The sequence below is a fragment of the Lissotriton helveticus genome, chromosome 10 (genome assembly GCF_964261635.1).
Source record: "Lissotriton helveticus chromosome 10, aLisHel1.1, whole genome shotgun sequence".
Lineage (NCBI taxonomy): Eukaryota > Metazoa > Chordata > Amphibia > Caudata > Salamandridae > Lissotriton > Lissotriton helveticus.
Window position 1 is genome coordinate 107,922,137 of NC_136071.1, and position 21,373 is coordinate 107,943,509.

Sequence of the window (21,373 nt, forward strand, 5' to 3'; positions counted from 1 at the left end):
TCCCTCCCTCCCTCCGTCTCTGTCTCCCTCCCTTCCTCTCTCTGTCTCCCTCCCTCCCTCTCTCTCTCCCTCTCTCCCTCTGTCTGTCTCCCTCCCTCCCTCCCTCCCTCTCTGTCTTCCTCCCTCACTCTCTCTGTCTCCCTCCCTCCTTCCCTCTCCCTCCCTCTCTCTCCCTCTCCCTCCCACCCTGTCTCCCTCTCTATGTCTCCCTCCCTCTCTCTCCCTCCCTCTTTATGTCTCCCTTCCTCTCTCTCCATCTGTCTCCCTCCCTCCCTCTCTCTCTCCCTCTCTCCCTCTCTGTCTCCCTCCCTTTCTCCTTCTCTGTCTCCCTCCCTCTCTCCTTTTCTGTCTCCCTCCCTCTCTGTCTCCCTCCCTCTCTGTCTCCCTCTCTCTGTCTCCCTCTCTCGGTCTCCCTCCCTCTCTCTGTCTCCCTCCCTCTCTCTCCATCTGTCTCCCTCCCTCCCTCTCCATCTGTCTCCCTCCCTCCCTCTGTCTCTCTCCCTCTCCCTCCCTCTCTCTCCGTCTCCCTCCCTCCGTCTCCCTCCCTCTCTCCGTCTCCCTCCCTTTCTGTCTCCCTCCCTTTCTCTCTCTGTCTCCCTCCTTGTCACCCTCTGTCTCCCTCTCTTTCCCTCCCTCCGTCTCCATCCCTCTGTCTCTCTCCCTCCCTCCCTCCTTCTGCCTCCCTCCCCCTCCCCTGACTGTCCCTCTCTCTTCCTTCCCTGACTCTCCCTTTCTCTCCCTCCCCTGACTTTCTCCATCCCTCGCCCTCCCCTGACTCTCCCGCTCCCTCCCTCCCTTGCCCTCGGACTCTCTCCCTCCCCTGACTCTCTCCCTCCCTCCCCTGACTCTCTCCCTCCCTTGACTCTCTCTCTCCCTCTCTCTCCCTCCTTCGCCCTCCCCTGACTCTCTCCCTCCCTCGCCCTCCCCTCACTCTCCCGCCCTCTGTTTCTCCCTCCCTCCCTCGCCCTCCCCTCACTCTCCCTCCCTCTGTCTCTCCCTCCCTCACCCTGCCCTGGCTCTCCCTCTCTCACCCTTCCTCGCCCTGGCTCTCCCTCTCTCTCCCTCCCCTGACTCTCCCTCCCTCCCTCCCTCACCCCCGGCTCTCCCTCTTTCTCCCTCCCCTGACTCTCCCTCTCTCTCCCTTCCCTGACTCTCCGTCTCTCTCACTCCCTCGCCCTCCCCTGACTCGCCCTCCCCTGACTCTCCCTCCCTCTGTCTGTCCCTCCCTCCCCCTGTCTCTCCCTCCCTCGCTCTCCCCTGACCCTCCCTCCCTCGCCCTCTCCTGACTCTCTCCCTCTCTCTCCATCTCCGTCTCCCTATCTCTGTCTAGGTGAGGTGTAATAAGTCTATTAGAAATATCACGAAAAGCAAGAGCTCTTTGCTGCACACATCGAACCACCTTCTCCAGCCTTCTCAAAATCAGCAGCACATTATTAATGATACCCTAATGTAGAGGGTGAACGAGAGCCAGCTGGACCGCTGCAGCAGAGATCAGGTGTAGTCCGGAGGGCAGAGATTCCTAATAAGGCTGGGCTGATTCAGACTTTCATCCCTTCAGTGTCGATAAAACAAATGCTACTGAGGGGAGCACGAGCTGCGCAGAGTGATCTCCAAGTTCATCGGTTCAATCAGTCACGGGGTTTGTCTTTGAGTCCTGGTCACTGTAATTGTCACCCGCCCTCCCCCGCCCCTGTGTGGCAGCTCGGGATGAGACAGCTTGCCTAGAGCGCACACAGCCGGAGCACTTTACAGGTCTTTAAAAGACCATTAAATTGATAATGAGGCTTTGTTCTGTTTCACCTCTTCTGAGGCCCCTGCAGCTCCACTCTATGGCTGAAATCTCCCGGCCCCCTAGAGCAGAGCCTCTCCGAGTCCAGGCTGCATCAGCCGGCGGTGTTAACTGATACTCGTAAAAACATTTTTTCTTTTTAAACTTGTACATGTCTGCAAGGTCCGCGGGCCGCCAAGGAAGGCTTGCCGGGCCGCCAGGGCCTGCGGCCGTACTATGAGTAACCCTGCTTTAAAGAGACTCATTTTCTCCCTGGATTTCCCTTCTCTTTTTGAAACTCAGGAACAGCAACACTGTTGTGATGTCACCAGTGCTTTAAGTGGAAGCTTTTGCAATATTATATACAAGCCATAGTTGCTGTTATTTATCTTATGCAACTAACAACCATTGACAAAGTCAATAGTCCTGGCTTGTAGGTATGTTGTTACTTGTTGTATCAAATACCTGGATGCAATGACAGAAACAGCATAATACAAGTTGGGCCGCACACTGCTTAACACAGATTTTTAACGTACTGTTTTTAAGCCACGTCCTCAATTACATTGGCTACGCCCCTTTGAGAGACCCCCCCCAGTTTTTTCATCCCACTTAAAGCCCTGGAGCTATCCATATAAAATACAGTTGATCTGCATTTGAAAACTACTAACAGACAAATGATTGCTCTCCAGCAGGATTATTATCACCAGCGTTATCTGGGCATTTTGTATTCCTATTGTTGTCCCTTATCGGCCATGATAATGATAAATGCTGTTTAAATGAAGCACACACGAAGTATGTGTCCTGCTGGGCCTGTGCAGATTTTTAAAAGAAAAAAATATAGTAACACATTCTCTTACCTACTCCATTAGTCAAACTTTGTGTCACAGCCTTATGTGATAAGCCACTGCAGGGGTCAGGAAAGCTGCATAGGAATAAACAAACTTCTTTTCTTCTGTGGTGCTTAGAAAAATAAATATCAACGCAGCAGGACAGTAGGCAAAAGTTACCAAAGGTTACCGGTGTCAAAGAAAGGATTTGTCGCCTTTCGCCTTGCAGAGATGAAGGGGTGAAAAAATAAACCAAGCCTCATTAACATGTAAATGGTCTTGTAAAGACCTGTGAAGTACTCGGTGCGGCCGCGATAATCTCTAAACTGTCTGTGTGTGTGAGCCCCTCAGCCCGGGCTGACACACACAGCGGGGGAGGGTTGAAGCACATCTTGGAGAGTTGCACTAATGCCTAGCCGTACAAAGTGCTGTGACGCACCTAGATGAAACAAATCTCAGTTTCCCAAAATACTGGTAGCAGAGACTCACAGACGAAAGCCAAACTACCTCACACTCTCAACTCCTTGGAAACAAACACTCAGTAGGTACTCGCCTTCTCCGATCCACAATGTTCAATTCGGTTCATTCACACTCAAATTCTTGGGTTAGGAGTTTTGTTCCTAAGATTGTAAGTAAAACGCATACATTTTGAAACAAGAGTATGCATTCCAAAAGAGATTCACCACCACTTTGCTATGCATTTTCACTCACTTCCCTTATATTTTGTGCACGCCCGTCGTGCAAAAAACTCTCCACACTTTACCTATATAACAGCCCACAAACGATTCCAATTCAGTTTGCATGAACTTAGGACATGTTGCAAACCGTTTGAAGTAGAGCAGACTTTTTCGCTTTGCATACCGAAAAAGAGCACCACCACTTAACTGCACCTACCTGCTTACTTTAGTTGCACGCTATATTTTAAACAAAACATATGCATTTTTCCCATTTACTGTATGCAAACACTTCCTCAAACTTTAAAAAGCTGTGTATCATTTTCAAGAATACAATTCCACCACATATTATTAGTGCTAATCTGTAACTGTAACTTCCTTTGTTTTTCCCAGTAAAACATCTCCATTTTAAAGTCTCAGTAAGGCATAGGAAGACATACTCGCAGTCTTTTTTCCCTCTAACCTTTCCAAGCTCCATCTCACACATCCTGGGAATGTTTAAAAAAAAATGCAATATCTGGTCTACCGCCATCCACCCCAACATCTCCAGAAGCTTTACTCCTACCCACCTGAAGCAACGCTTTGTGCTGTGCATAAAGCTAAAAGCCGGTGCTGCACTGACAGTTTATGTGAGAGAGCAGCTGTCAGTGTGGCCTGAAATCCTCAGTCACTGAGGGTCTGTACAGACCAACGCTGACAGAGGATGATGATGTTTGAGATTCTCTTGGAGCTCTAAGGTCTGTGGAGCCTTGAGTGGGTGAAACGAAAGACTGTCACCTGCCATTCACAGCTTTTTAGGTCTCAGCCTGTGAAAGACTGCGCACATGCGCAGTCGAGCTGGAGAGACTTAATGAGGTAGAGTGAGTTTCACTAGCGAGGTTAAGCCCCGCCCCTCTTCTCCATTGGCTGGCGTCCTAAACGGTGGCCAGCCTTGGAGAAGAGGTCCAAGTGACGTTCTTCTTTCTCTTTTAGCCCCGTCCTTTTCAGACTAGGCTCCTTGACTTACTGCTGTGACAAAAGCTTTCTTATCTTCTTTATGGGGCGACAGATGGCCCCATAAAGAAGATAAGGAACCTCTTATGTCAGCAGGAAGTCAGTCTGAAAGGGACGGGGCTGTGTCATGGCGAGCGCTTGTTTTTGTTTGCACGATTTATACTCTCTAATTCCAGGCTTTCTTTTGTTTTTATTATTCCTCTTTAAATCCTGGCCCGGACTTTGACCGAGGACGCGCGGAGACCGCAGTGTGCCTAGAAAACCTTGTTAACGACAGGCCCGTGCACGGCTGATTAATTGTAGCACAATTTATGGTGTCCTTCCTTCCTCTTCTGGCGGCCTGACATCATGGAGCAGGTTTGAGCGATATTTGTGGGCACAGATCGTCCGCCATTCTTGTGGTTGACTTTTGTGTTGCGAGTGTGATACTCGCCCGTCGTTTGCTGGGAGTGGAGTGCAGGGTGTGAGATCGCCCGTCAGGGATAACTTGCAGAGACGTGTGAGGCAGCTCAGTTAATGACTGTGGCTCCAGGGGGCGGCAGTCCCGGGACGTTGGAGTTTGACATGAAGATAGCCGCCGCCTGATCCTTCAAATACGAGAATTTGCTGTTGATTTTATGTTTGTACATTCTCGCTGCCAAGACCTTTTGTGCAGAGAGTGGGCCGGCTGCGCCGTGTTGCTGGGTGGTGTCGCTTGTAAGGTGCAGGAGTCATCCAGGCCCTCCGTGTTGCCACGGGTCGCCACATGCTGCAGGGCAGGGGTACTTTTCCTTTTGGCTCAGGGTGCGGGAGGAGGGCCCCTCGCCTGCCGCACCACATCGAGTGCTTGGCTTCTGTGGGCTTCCCTTGAGCCCCAGTTTCCCCTTCTCCTGCAGCGGATTGATGCCGGAACGGAGTTGGTGTGGTCTGACGCGGCCGTGAGAGTCTCTGTGGCTGAGCCAAGCTTCGACCACCAACCGCTGCCATGGCACGCCCCTCTGAGGGCGGCCGGAGCCCGGCCCGGGCTGTCTGACTGTCCCCACACTGGCTCTGGCTCTCGGTGCCACCATGTCACGGTGACAGTCACGCACACGCACTGAGCTCCAGGCTCCACACTCCTCGCACCTCCTGCTGGCACCACTCTCTCTGTGTCTGCACTGCTGCCACCTGTGAGCACAGGGCAACCTTCAAATCAACCCCGACGCGGGCGAGTGGGCCTCCGGGGTAGATCTGACATGTCATATTGTGCCTCAGTGACAACACTCACCTCGAATGGCACCTGCAGAGGGGGCTTATCCAGGTGATGGGTCAGAGGAAGCGTCAGGCCGGACACAGGGCCAGAACCAAGGCCTCTGTCCCGACATCAGTGAAGGAGGCTTATCCGGGTGAAAAGGCCAGGTGAAGGGTCACCCCGGGCACAGTGCCTGCACCATGGGCTCTGACCTGACACAGTGGACGAGACTTATCCGGGTGAAAAGGCTAGGTGAAGGGTCACACCGGGCACAGTGACCGCACCAAGGCCTCTGTCCCGACATCAGTGAAGGAGGCTTATCCAGGTGAAAAGGCCAGGTGAAGGGTCACACCGGGCACAGTGACCGCACCAAGGACTCTGTCCCGACATCAGTGGAGGAGGCTTATCTGGGTGAAAAGGCCAGGTGAAGGGTCACACCAGGCACAGTGACCGCACAAATTCATCTATCCTGACAACAGTGGAGAGTCCTTATCCGGGCGAAGGATCAGGTAAAGCGTCGCGGTGAGCACAGCGGTGGCCCTCAGACATCTCCAAATGACATTGTAAATCTCATCACTACCTATAACCGAGGGACACCGTTACGGTGTATTTTTTTTGCTAATTTCGTTAACATGAACCCGAACAGAGATTAATCCATGATCTAGATTTAGATTTAGACATCACCGACTCGTCAAAGAAAGGTGGTGGCTTGGTGTTGTGTGTATGTCTGGCTCTGTGTGTGTGTGGCTCTGTGTGTGTGTGTGTATGTGGCTGTGTGTGTGGCGGGGTGTGTGTGTGTGTGTGTGTGTCTGTGTGTGTGTGGCTCTGTGTGTGTGTCTGTGTGTGTATGGCTCTGTGTGTGTGTGGCTCTGTGTGTGTGTGGCTGTGTGTGTGTGTGGCTGTATGTGTGTTTTTGAAACATAAATAAAACGCGTTGTTATTTGCAATGTCAATAGCTCAAACTTGCGTAAATACGCGACCTATTGCATTGCAAATGCAACAGGTCTCCTATTCGCGAGAGATTGAACTATTGGCATTGTAAATGACAATGCCATTTATTTATCTGTTTTCAAAACCAACACATAAATACAAATTTTGTCATTTACAATGCCAATAGCTCTAACTTTTGCAAAGGCAAGACCGTTGCATTGTAAATGCTTGTTCTAGTGTCTGGGCAAGGCAGGGAGAACATGGAAGCAGTGCACAGCTCTGGAGATACTTTATCATAGATCCATCTGGTTGTAGCTGGATTGCTCTTGCTTCAATGTAAGTTTTTGTTCTCCTTCTATGGACTCTGAGCTCCTCTTACTGTTCTTTCTTGATTATTTCTAGCTATCCTAATGAACTAGATATTCTCTGTGGCCTTGGTTTTTACATCTATGCAGCTTGCTGTGATGTCTGCCAGAAGGAGCACTTTTGGCGTTTACTCGTTCTCTTACTATCAGTGTTTTTTTAATCAAAATTTACAATTCTATCTCCTACTCTTCATGTGAACTCCTGGATTAGCATAAACTCGACTGTGTTTTATTTTATTTTCGTTCACCTAACCCCTCATCAATCCCCAGATCCAGTTTACTGTGGTTAGTTACAATCTGGTCCGCCTCAAGTTATTGGTTGGGTTTTAGTAAAAGTCTGATTGTGTTAACACATTCAAGTGTCAGTTTAGGTGGTGCTGAGAATTCCAACAATTCTCTTTTGGAGAGTGAAAGCCTGACTACTGTGGGATTATCAGGAACTTGTACAGTTAGTCATTTTTAGATTTTCAATAGAAGCTTGGGGAAAGTTTTGCTGCTGTCATAAGGCAGATTTATGATTATTGTCAAGACCAATCTTTGGGGGTTGTTTTGTTTCTTGTGCTCCGACTTTTTTGAGTGACGTGACAGCATACATAGTTTTCTTTAGCAGGCACACATATAGAGGTTCAGCAATTGGTTGAGACGCTGCAGTCAAAGGTGCAGTGGTGGATTCCAAGTCTGATATTTCTGTGTTTTGGAATCCGCTTGCTAAAGGGTTCTGGGATTTAAATGTTTTGATAGATAAATAAATAAATAAACAAATAGTTATCCTATGACATAGTGACAACCATTCCCATTCCCCTACAGCTGCTACAGGTACTGCTGTTGTAGACACCAGGCAGATACTGCTGCATAACCTGTGGAGTTGTCAAATCCCCCCATGGCTGATAAAAGGCATCAACATTTTGTATGAACTAAGAAGGATGTAAGCCTAGTACTGAAATTCAGACAGCTTTGCTGTCTTTGTGACTGATAAATTGAGTAAAACTGAGCAGGGTAACACCAACACCTGACACTGGCAGCATTAGGCAGCTGAAAAATGAGCCAACAGGTGTGCTATATAAACATCTTATTGTTATTGCTTGTATCAGCATACATGCCAACATTTTAGAAGAGTAAAGTGGGAGATTTAAAAAATCAGGAACATTTATTTCTCCCATTGACTTCTATTGAGGCCTCAATCGGGTCTATTGGCATGTACGGGTCCATCAAGTGTGCTGCTACAGGATCTGATATGAGGGACGAAAATGTATGTTTTTCCTCACCTGTCACGAAGGTGAAAGGAGAAGGACTATTTCAAACAGAGAGGGCAAATGTGTACTCGCCTGCAGGTTGCTGGCAGTACAATCTCCGAGTCACTCAAACGAGTCCCTGTACAGCTTTAGCCAGTCGAGCAATTGGGTTTTTCTATGCAGGAATCGGGAGGCGGGAGAATAACCTTGAAATCGGTAGTCTCCCGCCTGAATCGGAATGATTGGCATGTACTCTCATACATGCCGACAGACCCGATTCAGGCGGGAGACTACCGATTTTTCAAGCCAAAAATGGCTTTCTTTAAGCTGTCTCCCGCCTGAAATTGCATTTTCTACAACAGAAGTCAATGGGGAATTTTCATTCTCCTGATTTTGTATTTTAAATCTCCCACGTCCCTGTCCTAAAATGTTGGCATGTATGTACTCTGTACTGTACATTATAAGGATATTGCCAGTCAGGAGTTTCTTGACTGTATATTGTCACAGAGTGCCAATGTGTCCTGAAGTATCCATGTTATGCACAGCTGGGCTTGTTTAAGTTAATAAAACAAATAGGTGTCTGCCAGCACCCTCCCACCCAACACTACTCCCTGCGTATTTTACTGCTCTCTAGAAGCCCTTAGAAGCCAAAGTAAACTTAGCCTCAAATTCTATGTCATGCATGTTAGCATGAGGGTTTGCCCAGCTCTTCAGCAAGGCTCCGCCAACGCTCGAAAGATAAACAAATGAATAATATTTATTTTCTTGTAAATCTGTAAAGCGCAGCGTGGGTTGACCGGAGGGTGGCTCTGTTCTGGCGGGCTCTGTTGACACTGGAGGCTGACGCACAGTCACTTCCTGTGGGCCAGCAGCTGAGGGCCGCCGCCGCGCCCTGAGGCTGCCCCCCGCCCTCAGTAATGGTTACCCCGACAGTTAATAGGCTTTAGCGCTCGGCGGCCGCACTGCGCAGCGCATGCAGGGGGCTGAGTTATGAGTCGTGGCTAGATGCCCGGGGCCTGGAAACACCCTGTAAATCAGAGACACCAAATTAGTAATAAAAAGCATGTTCCTACTGTGCGACTCGGAACATGTCAGCTTTCACATGGCTGCATATTCATTACAAGCTGCAGCCTGGCTTTTATTGGTTTACATAAGATGGGGTTACAAACACGAGGTGCGCTGCGGAATGGCAGCCTGCTTGGAGGGCTCTGCAAAGACCTGGAAAAAAATTCTGACATGGAAGGGGAGAAGAAAACACCTATTTTAAGAACCTTTTGGCTAGAGTACGGATACTACACAATTGGGCTCGAAAAGCGTTCAAAGCCAAATGGGCCAAGGACCAGAAGTGGAGAACATCTCGGATGTGGTCTCCAGCTACACGCGTTAAGTCAGTGGTGAGCTGTTTAAAAAATTGAAGTTGTTTGTACGTGGAAGGACCAGCTCCGACTTGGAATTACATGTGGTGGATGAACCTGGACAAGATGTGAGGTGACCCTCTACTGGCCAGTGGAACACGTATCACGCTTTGTGACTTTTTTCGCACATCGTCTGTGACTGAAACCCTTCAGTGAACTGAGTACAGATGATGGACTGTTTTTATAGAAGAGTGGAACCGCTACTGGCACTGACTACCAACAACCCTGCTAGGGATAACGAGAACCAAGAGGTCAAGAAACACTCTGGTTGGCTACGTGCTCTTTGTAGATGGCCATTCCCTCAGTTTCAAGAGCCTTTGAGGCCGAAGTTTTCTCAAACTTTTATGAAAACTCTGGCAGGAGATTCCAAAAGGAGGCACCCCAAACATGAAATCACCTACTTCCTCTGTGTTTGTAAGTCATGGAGGCATAGTACATGTAAGGGGACATATAGATCCACACATAACATGAGAGCTGGTAGTACCCCATGTTTTACCAGAAACAAATGCTCTCGGTCCTATCGACACAACTTTGTACTCCGTAAAATGATTAGAACCAGAAGGTCACAAGGGTGAATCAGAACAGAAACACAATTTTTTGCTGCTATTTCTGATACCATACTATTTTCAAATCAAGTTGTAATCTACTTGTAAAACCGGTGCTAGGGCCTTCCTGTGCTGAACCAAGGCCTTCTTTTATTTATTTACATTATTTTCTGCATTCCATCTGATGTTTCTGTTTCATGACCTTTTCACTCTTTGTAAGAATTAATTTCAAATGTTAGTCCCAATACTCCACCAACCTCCACGTTTCCAACTAAGTACTAAAATTGTGACCTCTAAGTCTCAGAGTCCTCTTTTTCTGAAAGTGACTTACAGCTTCATGTTCCTTAGGCTCCTTTAGGTATGAATCTGTCAAGTGCCCCCACCTCTCCGTTGGTAAACATTTTTATGGAGTCCCTCCTCATCAGACAAATGGTTCACAACATACACAATTCTGGTTGGCCAACTCTGGGCACAATCTAACCTGAATGTTCTTGCTGTGTTTGTGACCTGCAGAATTAGACATCAATCTTCAGATGAACCTCGACCAGTAAAATACTTCTGGGCTTCCTTCAGTTATCATTCAGAGGGCATGTGGCATTGAGGTTTAGTCAAGATTCTCTTCCTTTTCGGGCGCGGCCAAAGCAGATTTGAATATGGCTGTTCCCTTCCTGTATTGGCACATGCACGCTAAAAAGGATGGACCAGAATGGATAAGACTTATTCAAACATTTTCATCCATCATTTTTGTGCTAGTGCATCATGCGTACATTGGCAACACAAACCGATTTTTGTTTTCTGTGGCTAATGCACAGTATGAAAATCTTTCGCCTTCCCTCAAGGCCACTTTGTTTAGCACCTTTTAAGGCATCATACTCTGTAACCACTAGGTTAAATCCCTGGCAATGGTCCTCAAGTTACTATCTCTCATCCTACAAATTCTTCAACACTGCTATACCTTAAACCCATGCACTTGCAATTCCCTGAATTGTTTCTGAGTTGCCCCATCCAGAATTTGAAGTTGTTTCTCATATTTTCTGCCTCTAGCACATCTTAAGTGGCACAAGCAAATTAGGTTTTTCCCTAATTTCACACATGAATGTGTTGTACTGGCCTTTGCGGCACCACCACTTGTTATATTCAACCTCGTTTTGTCACAATTATTTATTGGCTTTACAAGACCTACAATACGCTCACAAACAGCGTAATGATAAGCAATCTGCATTGAATCGAAACAGTGACTGCTAGATCATGCACAATATAGCATATAGCAAGACCAGGAGACACAAGATTGTGTTAAAAGTGTCCTCCTTTTATATCTAGTTCCAGAGAGGACAGGTCTGAATGAGAGTAAAGGGACATATCCTTGTGGACCACTATGTACTCCTAGAGCTGCCCAACATCATATTCATTCAAAAAGGGCCAGGTTAACAGCGGTTCTTGAGTAAGGACAACAAATCTAGTGGGTGAAAGCGGGCATCAGAGGTGGGACAAAGATTCTCTATGCAGACAGGTGTGATTTAATACTTGAAGCGCCAGGGATGTGTGGGTCAAACCAGAAGTCATGACATTTTCTGCATGTGCCCAATATCTCAACTTTGGAGTCTTGGACATCAATATCGTCAATTTGTTCGCAATAGATCCGAGATATCTACCTCGCGTGGAAACCTGAATCTTTGGCCTTGAAACTGACCAAAGGAATGTGTACTTTATTTTTAATTTCATTATGACTGCACAACCTACAATTCCTATTGGAAAGGCTTTCCCTTAGTAAAGCTGGTAGAGCAGTGGACGAGGAAGGTTGCAGCATTTTTAATGCCTTGGAAAGGAGAGCTGACTACTTAATCTGAGCTGTAGGAGCTGAGCTCACTTGTGGGATTAAGAGTAGTTGAACACAGAGATTATGCCTTCACATACATTGTATACTATTTACATTCTCATAATGTTTGAAAAAGATCAGATAAGTCACCCACATACAAATTGCAGCACGCAATGGTCTTTGGCTGGAGGGTGGGTGGAATTTAATTAATGGATATGGTGCACGTGACCTTCTACATATAGGCTTTTATTTGATTTAATTTAGGTAATTTTGAAAATGTAAACCTTTTCCGTTGGATCATTCTCTAACACAACCTCATATAGGAAACACTGCCTCCGTTTCACCACCTTGATCTCTGGTAGATTGTGAAGATACGCCCAGATTGGGAAATTTATTGTGTGTTCTTGTTAATGGAGAACTTGTCACAAAAAGTAGATTTGTGGCTAGTATAAGCGCCAGTACGAGCACTACTTTTTGTCTCCCTGCTATCCTAGCGATAGGCCACATTTGTTGTTTTAAGAGATGATCTGTTGTCTCCTGCTGGGAGTCGCATACGTGACTGCCCATACCTACCTTGCCATAGACCAGCCTTCGCAAAACTAGAAACGCAAGATCCAGCGCCTAGATGGGCACACTTACCTTGAGAAGGTGCTGTAGGTGTTGACGATACGCAGAGGGCTGAGGATGCTTTGGCTGGCCTGAGGAGACATCAGACGGTTCTGTAGCAGGGGGATGCTCAAGTAGGCAATCAGCACTCCCACACCTATGTTTACACATGCACGGAGATTGAAGCCTGTGAGAACAGGAAAACACAGGATTTAAGTAAAGGATTTATCCAAAAACCATAGCTTGTACTTCAAGGTAAGGATTATGTTGAACTTGGAACTTCATTAGCTCAGAGAGCTCGCATAACACCAGCACAAACCTCCCCAGGCCTATGTAGGAAAGCTGAAGCAGGACTGCCACCTTACTAATGGGGGACAACATGCTCACAGGTCCTAGTGAAATTGATTACAGTATAACCCTGAGTATATCACAGATGTAGCACAGATCATACACTTGGGAAGTTTCTTTACTCTGACCCATGCACTAACTTAAGATCAGAAGCAGTAGCATTGCCTGAATAAATAACAGGATCTGAGGCAAGGGCTTGTTGGAAGACCATACATGGACTTACACCAACAAAAGTGTTGACAAACAGAACACACACACATCTGAGAGGAAACCCAGGCATGGAATGGAGACCAATACCAGGTGTGTTCGATCACTGCACAGATTGCCAAAGGAAGTGAGAACAATTGGTTACAGAAAATAATGCCTGAAGGAACTCTGAGGTAAACACCTGATCTGAGCCTCAGGGACATTAAAGGCTCCCCAATATCCTGTATCATCCCCTGGACCCAGATGCAGTGGGTTCCTGATTCCCAGTGGTAACCTTCCAGTCCTGGACAATTGGTGTGGCTCAGCAAGATGAAATCACGCTTTTGGGCTCTTCGTGAATGTGAATGGGCCCATTCGCACTGAGACCACGCTGCTTGTAACACAAATCTATGCGAAGCGCTGCTAGCCAGACTCTTCACACTCCAGAATCAATTGCTCGAGAGGGACCATAATGCGAAGCTCCAGCCGCCTGTTTGCGACGCCTGGCCTGCTCTTCACACTAAGCCAACATCCTCCCGTGATGCTCACCTTGAGACCCTCTTCAACGTGAATGGGACTCTCGGGTGCTGTCTTGAGAAGGTAAAACTGCAGCTGACTAATCTGGGGATTGTAGCCGACCAGCGCTCCATTGTGGTTGATCTGAACTTGTGACTTTGAGCCAATCCATTTCAACCATATATCCCGAGTTGGCGCTTTATGCTTTTTTGTGCTATTTTTACTAAATTCATTACAAATTCATATCTCTGGTTCTACTGGTTGGATTTTTGTTGTTTTGGTCTTGTTTGATTTATTAAAGTTTGCTCTATCCTCCTCACTTGGTTTGGTGTTGGCACTGTATTACAGTTTAAAGTGTTGCACAAATACCTTACACATTGCCTACAAGTTATATGTACAGCCTGTTTAATCAATGCTTCAACACATCGGCAGTACCGGACTCATGGAAAGGCTCCATTTTGCACCCAAGCTACGAAAAGGGGGAACGCCTTCCAACCAGAGAATTACAAACTGATTGCCTTGCTGGATATTGATGGGAAGCATTTGCAAAAAGTGCTCTTGAAAGAGCTAGAGGCATGGATAAACAAAAATAATATTATACCTCAATACCAGCCAGGATTCAGTCCCAATTCATCCACTCTGAACAATGCTATTGGCCTGTCATATCTAGCAACAAGAGCCATAGAGGTTCCACTGCTTTATGCCTGTTTTGTTGATTACAGAGCTGCCTTTGATGGCATCGACCGCAACATACTCTGGACAAAACTTGAAAAGTGGGGCATCCCGAGGAAGCTCTTGGCGGGCATTATGATGTTCCATACTGGCACATGGGTTCGCACCAAGCTCATGCAGGTCCATGTGACTGCCAAGATCTACAGCAACTAGGGGCTAAGACATGGTTGCATCATCGCTCCCACCCTGTTTAACCTATACACCGCGAACCTTGGAGAGGTGTTATTGAAAGTTAACATCTTAACACCCAAATTAGACCATATCAGACTCCCCATTATGCAGTACGCGGACGATCTGGTACTACTGGATCAAACCAGAATAGGCATGAAAAGGGACTGGAGTCTTTATATCTATATAACATGGAAATTAAACCCCAAGCGAATGCCACAAAAACTGTGGTCCTTAAATGAGATTCTTGCTAGGATATACCATCTCACTTCTTAATACTCAATTGGGCACATGCATCAAGGTAAGTATTTGTGATTCCCTAATAGCGATTATTAAGGAATCGCTATTAAGGAATCGCAATTGCCTATGTATGTAGGTTTTGCTAAAAAAAATAGCGATTCCTGCACATTTCCTATTAGAAAATCACAAATTGTCATTCGCTAATAGGGAATGCTTTCCCATTCATTCCTATAGGCCTAGAGGCCTAACACAGTTCTTGTGTTTGATCCTCCATTACAAAATTTGTGTATTGGAACATTTTTTAATGTTTTGTTTGTCGTGTACATACAATTGATGTCAATGTGACAAACAGTTGCCTTTGCTTATGCGTTTTTACTATTTTCAGACGTATAAATATATTTATATAATTTGCCATACCTAGAGGCCCATAGGAATGAATTGGAAAGCGTTCGCAATTTGTGATTACCAAATAGGTAATCACAAATTGCGAATGCAATTTTGAGGTTGCTAGGGGGCCAAAAGGCCACCCTGATGCACCCCCCCCCAAATTGGCATGTGTGCACATGTGCCGCACAAACATGCCCCAAGGGTATGTGTGTGCGCCACCTGGCACTTAGAAAAATGCATTTTTTTGCATTTTTCTAAGAAATTGCAAATTAACATCAATTAGAAGTTGATGGTAATTTGAGATTCCTTAATGCAAAGGCGCAATCAGAGATTGTTTCTTGCATTGCATTTAGGGAATCACAAATTGCGATTCCCTAACTGCTTTCGCAAAATAGGTATTCTCAAATTTTCCGATTACCTATTTTGCACATGGCCTTGGGCTTGATGCATCCCAAATGGCTAATTACCAGTCGCAAAAGGGCCGATTATGCGAATAGACCCGTTTGCGACTGGTAATTAGCTTGATGCATGTGCCCCAATGTGCTTAATAGAATAGCAGGAGTATTTAATGGATATGCTGGTACTTATTTTTATCAGCAGGCAAGCAGAATACATCTTATTTGGGTCAGATACCCCAACAAGTAAACTAAAAACTCCTTTTACATTCTATTTTAGCCTGTTGCATACAAAGTTGCAAAGCTAGCTTTATTTGAGAGGTGTCCATACAAAACATTTTGGAGAGGACAACGGTCAAGTGAAAAAATCTTAAAATGTATATCTTTTGTGCAGTACAATGCACTAAAAGTACTGAATTTCCCAAGCAAACATTGCCGGAAGTATGAAAGTAATCAGGTAGTGGCATTTCCTGGCTTGGAAATTGTATTCTTCAGTTTCCAGAATTCAGTCTTGCACCCTAACTCAAGTGACAACAACTCAGTGGCTTAGCTCCTTCCTGGCTTTGGGGAGCTAACTTCCCGTTGCAGGTATGTCAATCTGTAAGTGGCTTACAGCTAGAAGGATTTTGTGTTCACCAAACCGGATAGTAATTCTGGCAAGGCTTGAGTGGCCTTGTAGCTTTTATTCTTAGTCTGATGATGCTTCTCTCTCTAACTCTCTCTCCTTTTGACATTGCTCTGACTGCCATGATTCATAGTGGCTTGGGACACTGAGGCTCTGTTAGATTAGGTTTGTATAGACTTTATATCATAACAGAAGTGCTTTTCCTGCTCCCTTTCTCTCCTGCTCCTTTCCCCACCTTCTGTAGGCAGTTCTTCAAATTAGGGTGTTTGCTACACTTTGCCAAGAGCAACGTAAAAGTTTAAAAATGTAATTGTAGATGTTGTGGAACTCTAGTTGCCTGTTTTTTTAAGGGCTGGGGAACGTAAATGTTTTATGTCCCACTATTGTCTGTGTTTTTATTGCCAAAGTGTGATTTTTTTTAACAGCAACAATAAGTTAAATTAATGCAAATATGTGTTTTTTTCAATTTCGACTTCCAATAAGCTAAGCATAAATTAAGGCTCAGTGAGTTATACGCTTAACGATGTCAGCATTGTAAACTTGCAATTCACGAGTTTCAATCCGCTTTCCATCTTTTGGAAAGATCTAAGTGCCATTACATTTGGCTAATAGAAGAACAAGCTACTTACCTTGGGTAAAGCATTATCTGGTAGAGAGTCTATTAAGCTGCAGATTCCTTACCATTGAATTTCCCAGTCGTCAGGCTGGATCTGGCAACTTTTGCTGAGCAATACCTCTTGCACACGGTGTCCGGTGGCTCCATTCGGCTCAGTGTGACGTCGTCCGCATCGGTAGCGTTGGTTATGATGTTGCAATGCCTATATAGGCGCCACCCAGGCGAGCGAACGTCAGTACTTTTTGTTTTTTCCATGACAGAAGCGCAGAGCCATAAAGAAACTGACATAGTCATGCGCAAATCTAGGGCCCTGAAAAGGGGAGTAACCCTAGCTCTACAATATTAGTCCACAAGGCAGAGAGAGATGGGTGGGGCTGTAAGGAATCTGAAGCTAGATAGAGTCCCTAGCAGCTAATGTGTTACTGAAGGTAAGTAACGTGTTTATCTGATAGAGACTTCTCGCTGCAGATTCCTTACCTTTGATTTAGAAACCCAAGCCATCCCATCCAGCGGTGGACTGCGGACCAATATCTTTAAACTAGAAAGTCCTGCAGGACCGAGTGGGCTAAATTCCCATCTCTGCGGACCTGACCGTCCAGGCAATAGTGCTTCCGAAATGTGTGCAACGATGCCCACATTGCCGCCTGACAAATGTCTTGGACTGGGACACCCTGAGGCAAGGCAGTAGTTGCAGCCTTTCCCCTGGTGGAATGGGCCCTTAATCCCTCAGGGAGCTGCTTCTTTTTCACGGCATAACAGATTTTGATGCAAGGATGCACTGCCCTTCCCTTCTTCGCTCCCACCTACCCAACAAAGAGTTGATCATCCACCCGGAACTCTTTTGTGTGGTCAAGGTAGAAGGACAACACTCTTTTTGGGTCCAGCCAATGGAGATGCTCCTCTTCCTTAGAAGGATGCGGGGGAGCAAAGAAGGTGGGCAATCTGATGGACTGATCCAGATGGAAAGGGGTCTCAATCTTCGGCAAAAAGGATGCCCAGGTGCGAAGCACCATCTTGTCCGCAGAGGACATAATATAAGCGCACTCACCCTCCAGGCCGATGCAATCATCACCAAGAAGGCTGTTTTGATGCTCAACAGCTGGAGGGAACAATTGTGTTAAGGCTCGAAAGGAGTGCACATCAGTTAGGTGAGGACCAAATTAAGGGCCACTGTGGCATAACAAAGGGCGTAGGTGGAAACAGGCGAGCCAGCCCTTTTAGAAATCTATGTACAAAAGGAGATTTGAAGAGAGAGGGCTGTTCTGGCAGCAGCAAAAAAGCAGTCAGAGCAGAAAGTTAACCCTTGAGAGTTCCCAAAGCAGAGCCCTGCTAGGCAAGGATCAGAATGAACAAAAGGACAGTAGAAAGAGAAGCAGAAAGAGGATCAAAAGACCTTTCTGTACAGTATACCTTCTTAGTGGAAGGCCGCCTGGCCACCCGAATAACATTACAGACTTAAGGAGAAAGGCCAAAAGCTATCAACTGTGGCCGCTCAATTTCCACGCATGGAGGTGCAAAGTTGACAGGTTCAGGTGGCGAATCCTCCCCTGCTGCTGCGATAGCAGATCCTTCTGATGGGGCAGCCTGATTAGAGGATCGAAGCTCATTCCCAGGAGCTCTGGATACCAGACTGTCCTTGCCCAGCCCAGAGCCACAAGGATGACATGGGCCCAGTCGCTCTTGATCTTTTTCAGAACCGTGGGCAGGAGTGGTATGGGCAGAAAGGCATACAGCAGACCTGAGCTCCACTCGAGATGAAAGGCATCGCCAAGCAATAGCCACCTTGGAAACTCCAGCTCGCAGTACTGCTGACACTGTGCGTTATCTTCGGAGATGAACAAATCTAAACAAGGTTTTCCCCACTGACAAAAGAGACCTTGCGCCACCTCCGAATGGAGATGCCATTCATGAATCGCTAGGCATCGATGGCTGAGTTTGTCTGCCCTGGCGTTCAGAGAACCTGTCTGGTGTTGAACCACCAGGGTTATGACCTGCTGTTCCAGCCATGTCCAGAGATACAGGGCCTCTCGACAAAGGGTGCACGACCCCCCGCTCTGCTTGTTGCAGTACCACAAATGGCGGTGGTGTTGTCCATGAATACTTGCAGTAGCTTTCCCTTGACAGAGGGAAGAAATGCTTTCAATGCAAATTGAATCGCCTGGAGCTCCAACAAATTTTTGTTGAGCCCTGTCTCTGCCGGAGACCAGTGTCCCCTGATCTCCACCTCTCCCAGATGGCCGCCCTATACCAGAAGTGACGCATCTGTCATGACTGTGAGATCTGGTTGGGGACGGGAGAGGGGTCTGCCATTGGTTCATCAACCACCACTGCAGATCTCTTGCAGTTCCTTCCAAGAATTGGACTATGTCAGTGAGATTTCCTCAATGCTATGCCCACTGGAACTTCAGGTCCTACTGCACAGCCCGCATTCGCTACCTGCCATGCTTTACCAACAGGATGCATGAGGTCATGAGGCCCAAAAACCTCAGAGTCAGTCTCACTGAAATCCAGTATAGAGGCTAAAACCTCAGAATCATAATCTGAATTTCCTGGACTCACTGCTCGGGAGGATAGGTGTGAAACTGAACTGTGTCCAGAACTGCCCAATGAAAGGGAGCGACTGAGAAGGAGTCAGGTGTGAATTAGGCACATTTATAGAGAACGCCAACGAATGCAGGAGAAGGCTTCGCCATAGTCTGAAGGTGGGAAACAACTGCCTGGGGCGAGGACACCTTCAATAGCCAGTTGTCGAGGTAGGGAAAGACTGACACCCCACACCTGCGGAGCTGAGCTGCGACCACCACCATCACCTTGGTGCACACCCGAGTGGCACTGGTAAGGCTGAAGGGGAGCACGGTAAACTGAAAGTGCTCGCGGTCTACCTTGAACTGCAGGTAATGCCTGTGGCCCGGCAGGATGGGGATGTGAAAATACACATCCTGCAGGTCCAACACTATCATCCAGTCTTCTTGGTCTAGGGCAGACAAGACCTGTGCCAGAGTGAGCATCTTGAATTTCTCCTTCTTGAGGACGAGATTGACGGTCCAAAGATCCAAATTAGGCCACAACCCTTTGTTGTTCTTCGGAATCAGAAAGTAGCGGGAATAACCGCCACTGTCAACTTCTGAAACCGGGACCCTTTCTATACTTCCTTGGCCAAGAGCTGTAACTTCCTCCTGGAGCAACCTTAAATAATCCTCTGTCAGCCATTCCTGATTTCCCAGAATGAGAGTAGGAAAAGAGAGGAAAGGCAGAGAATAGCCCTCCAGGACAACCTGCAAGACCCACTTGTAAATGTTATGGATCTCCAGTGGGAGAGATGATGACGAATTCTCCCACCAACTGGAGTACTGGGGGCAGTGTGGCCGACGACTTCTGGCCTCCATTCCAGCATCGGAATGTACCGCGTCCACGTCCTCGCACGGGTTGTGCAGTCTGTGCAGACGGTGGCTGAGATAGAGCTGGCATGGCTGGAAACCCCTTCCATTGACACGAAAGGGGCAAAAGGAAGACTGGCCACCAGGAGTGGAGGAGAGGCCTAAGGATCTGGCTGTAGCTCGAGAGTCCTTGAACCTGACCAGGGCCGAGTCTGCCTTTTACCCAAAAAGACGAGTTCCATCAAAGGGCATGTCCATCATATTGGCTTGAACATTCCCCGAGAAGCCAGTTGTTCTAAACCAGGTGTGGTGCCTCAAGGCCACTGTCATAGATATTGATCTGCCCAGTGAATCGGTCATATCTAGGCCACACTGTATGGTGAATTTTGCCGCATCTCTCTCCTCCTTAACTGCTTGGGAGAGCACAGCCATGGCCTCCTCCAGGACCTGTGGGAGACCTTGCACAACCATCTCCCAAAGGGAATGGAGGAAATGGCCCAATAAGCATGCCGTATTGACCAACCACAATGCCAGGCTGGAGGAAGAAAACAACTGCTTTCCAAATGACTTCAGCCTCTTGAATTCCCTATCCAGAGGGGCGGAAGCGAATGCGACCTGTTACGTAGAGACCTGCACCACCAAACTTTCTGGCAGGGGGTGTTGGCTGAGGAACTTTGGGTCACCCGGAGCTGGGCGATGGCGGCGTGCAATCGTCCTATTCACGGGAGCCCCTGTGCTATGGTTCGACCGGAAGGACATCCGTAAGTGCCTCATTAAAGGGCAAAAGCGGTTCGGAAGTGGAAGCCCCTGGTTGAAGCAAATCGGCCAGATTCGTCCTGACCTGCACGGAGGGCAGTTCTAGTCCAAGGACCTCAGCTTCCCTCTTTACCATAATGGTATGGGATTTTTATTTTTATTTTGGCAATTTCGTATAGCGCTAACAAGACCCTTGCGGGTATCAGAGCGCTTTACAGGGCAAATATAATGACATATAACTACAGTGAATTGTGTGAATACAGTTGAGGTAAAAAATTAGAGACTAGATATATTTTCAAGAGTGTATAAAAAAGGTTCAATTGAATTTGGCCAAGAGAATCGATTTCACGTCTTTTTTTTAAAAAGGCTGCGGACGAGTTAATATTCGTTTCGGGGGCAAGGTACGGTTGTATGTTTTCTTATTGGAGAAACATTGTGGTTTAAGTAGCAGATTGTTAGAGCTCCTACTAGATCTGTTACCACCCGATAGTACTAGTTTCTCCGCTAGGTATCTCGGGGTTTTGTGATGCCATGCCTTTTGTGTCATACAGGCGATTTTCAAATGGATTCTGGCCTCAAAAGGTAGCCAGTTGAGGGCACGCAGGTCAGGGGAAATGTGGCAGTTCCTTTTGGTGCCTGAGATGAG

The 21,373-nt window shown here is 47.0% G+C and overlaps 1 protein-coding gene across 2 annotated transcripts in view; it reads right to left on the bottom strand.

Annotated features, from left to right (window-relative positions):
* The window catches only part of LMF1 (lipase maturation factor 1), an 801,367-nt gene that overhangs the window by 57,641 nt on the left and 722,353 nt on the right, over window positions 1-21,373 (bottom strand). For both annotated transcript variants that reach the window (XM_078664185.1, XM_078664184.1), the window contains one exon: window positions 12,415-12,568. In XM_078664185.1, coding sequence (XP_078520311.1) covers window positions 12,415-12,568 — 154 coding nt within the window. The remainder of the gene's footprint in view (window positions 1-12,414; window positions 12,569-21,373) is intronic.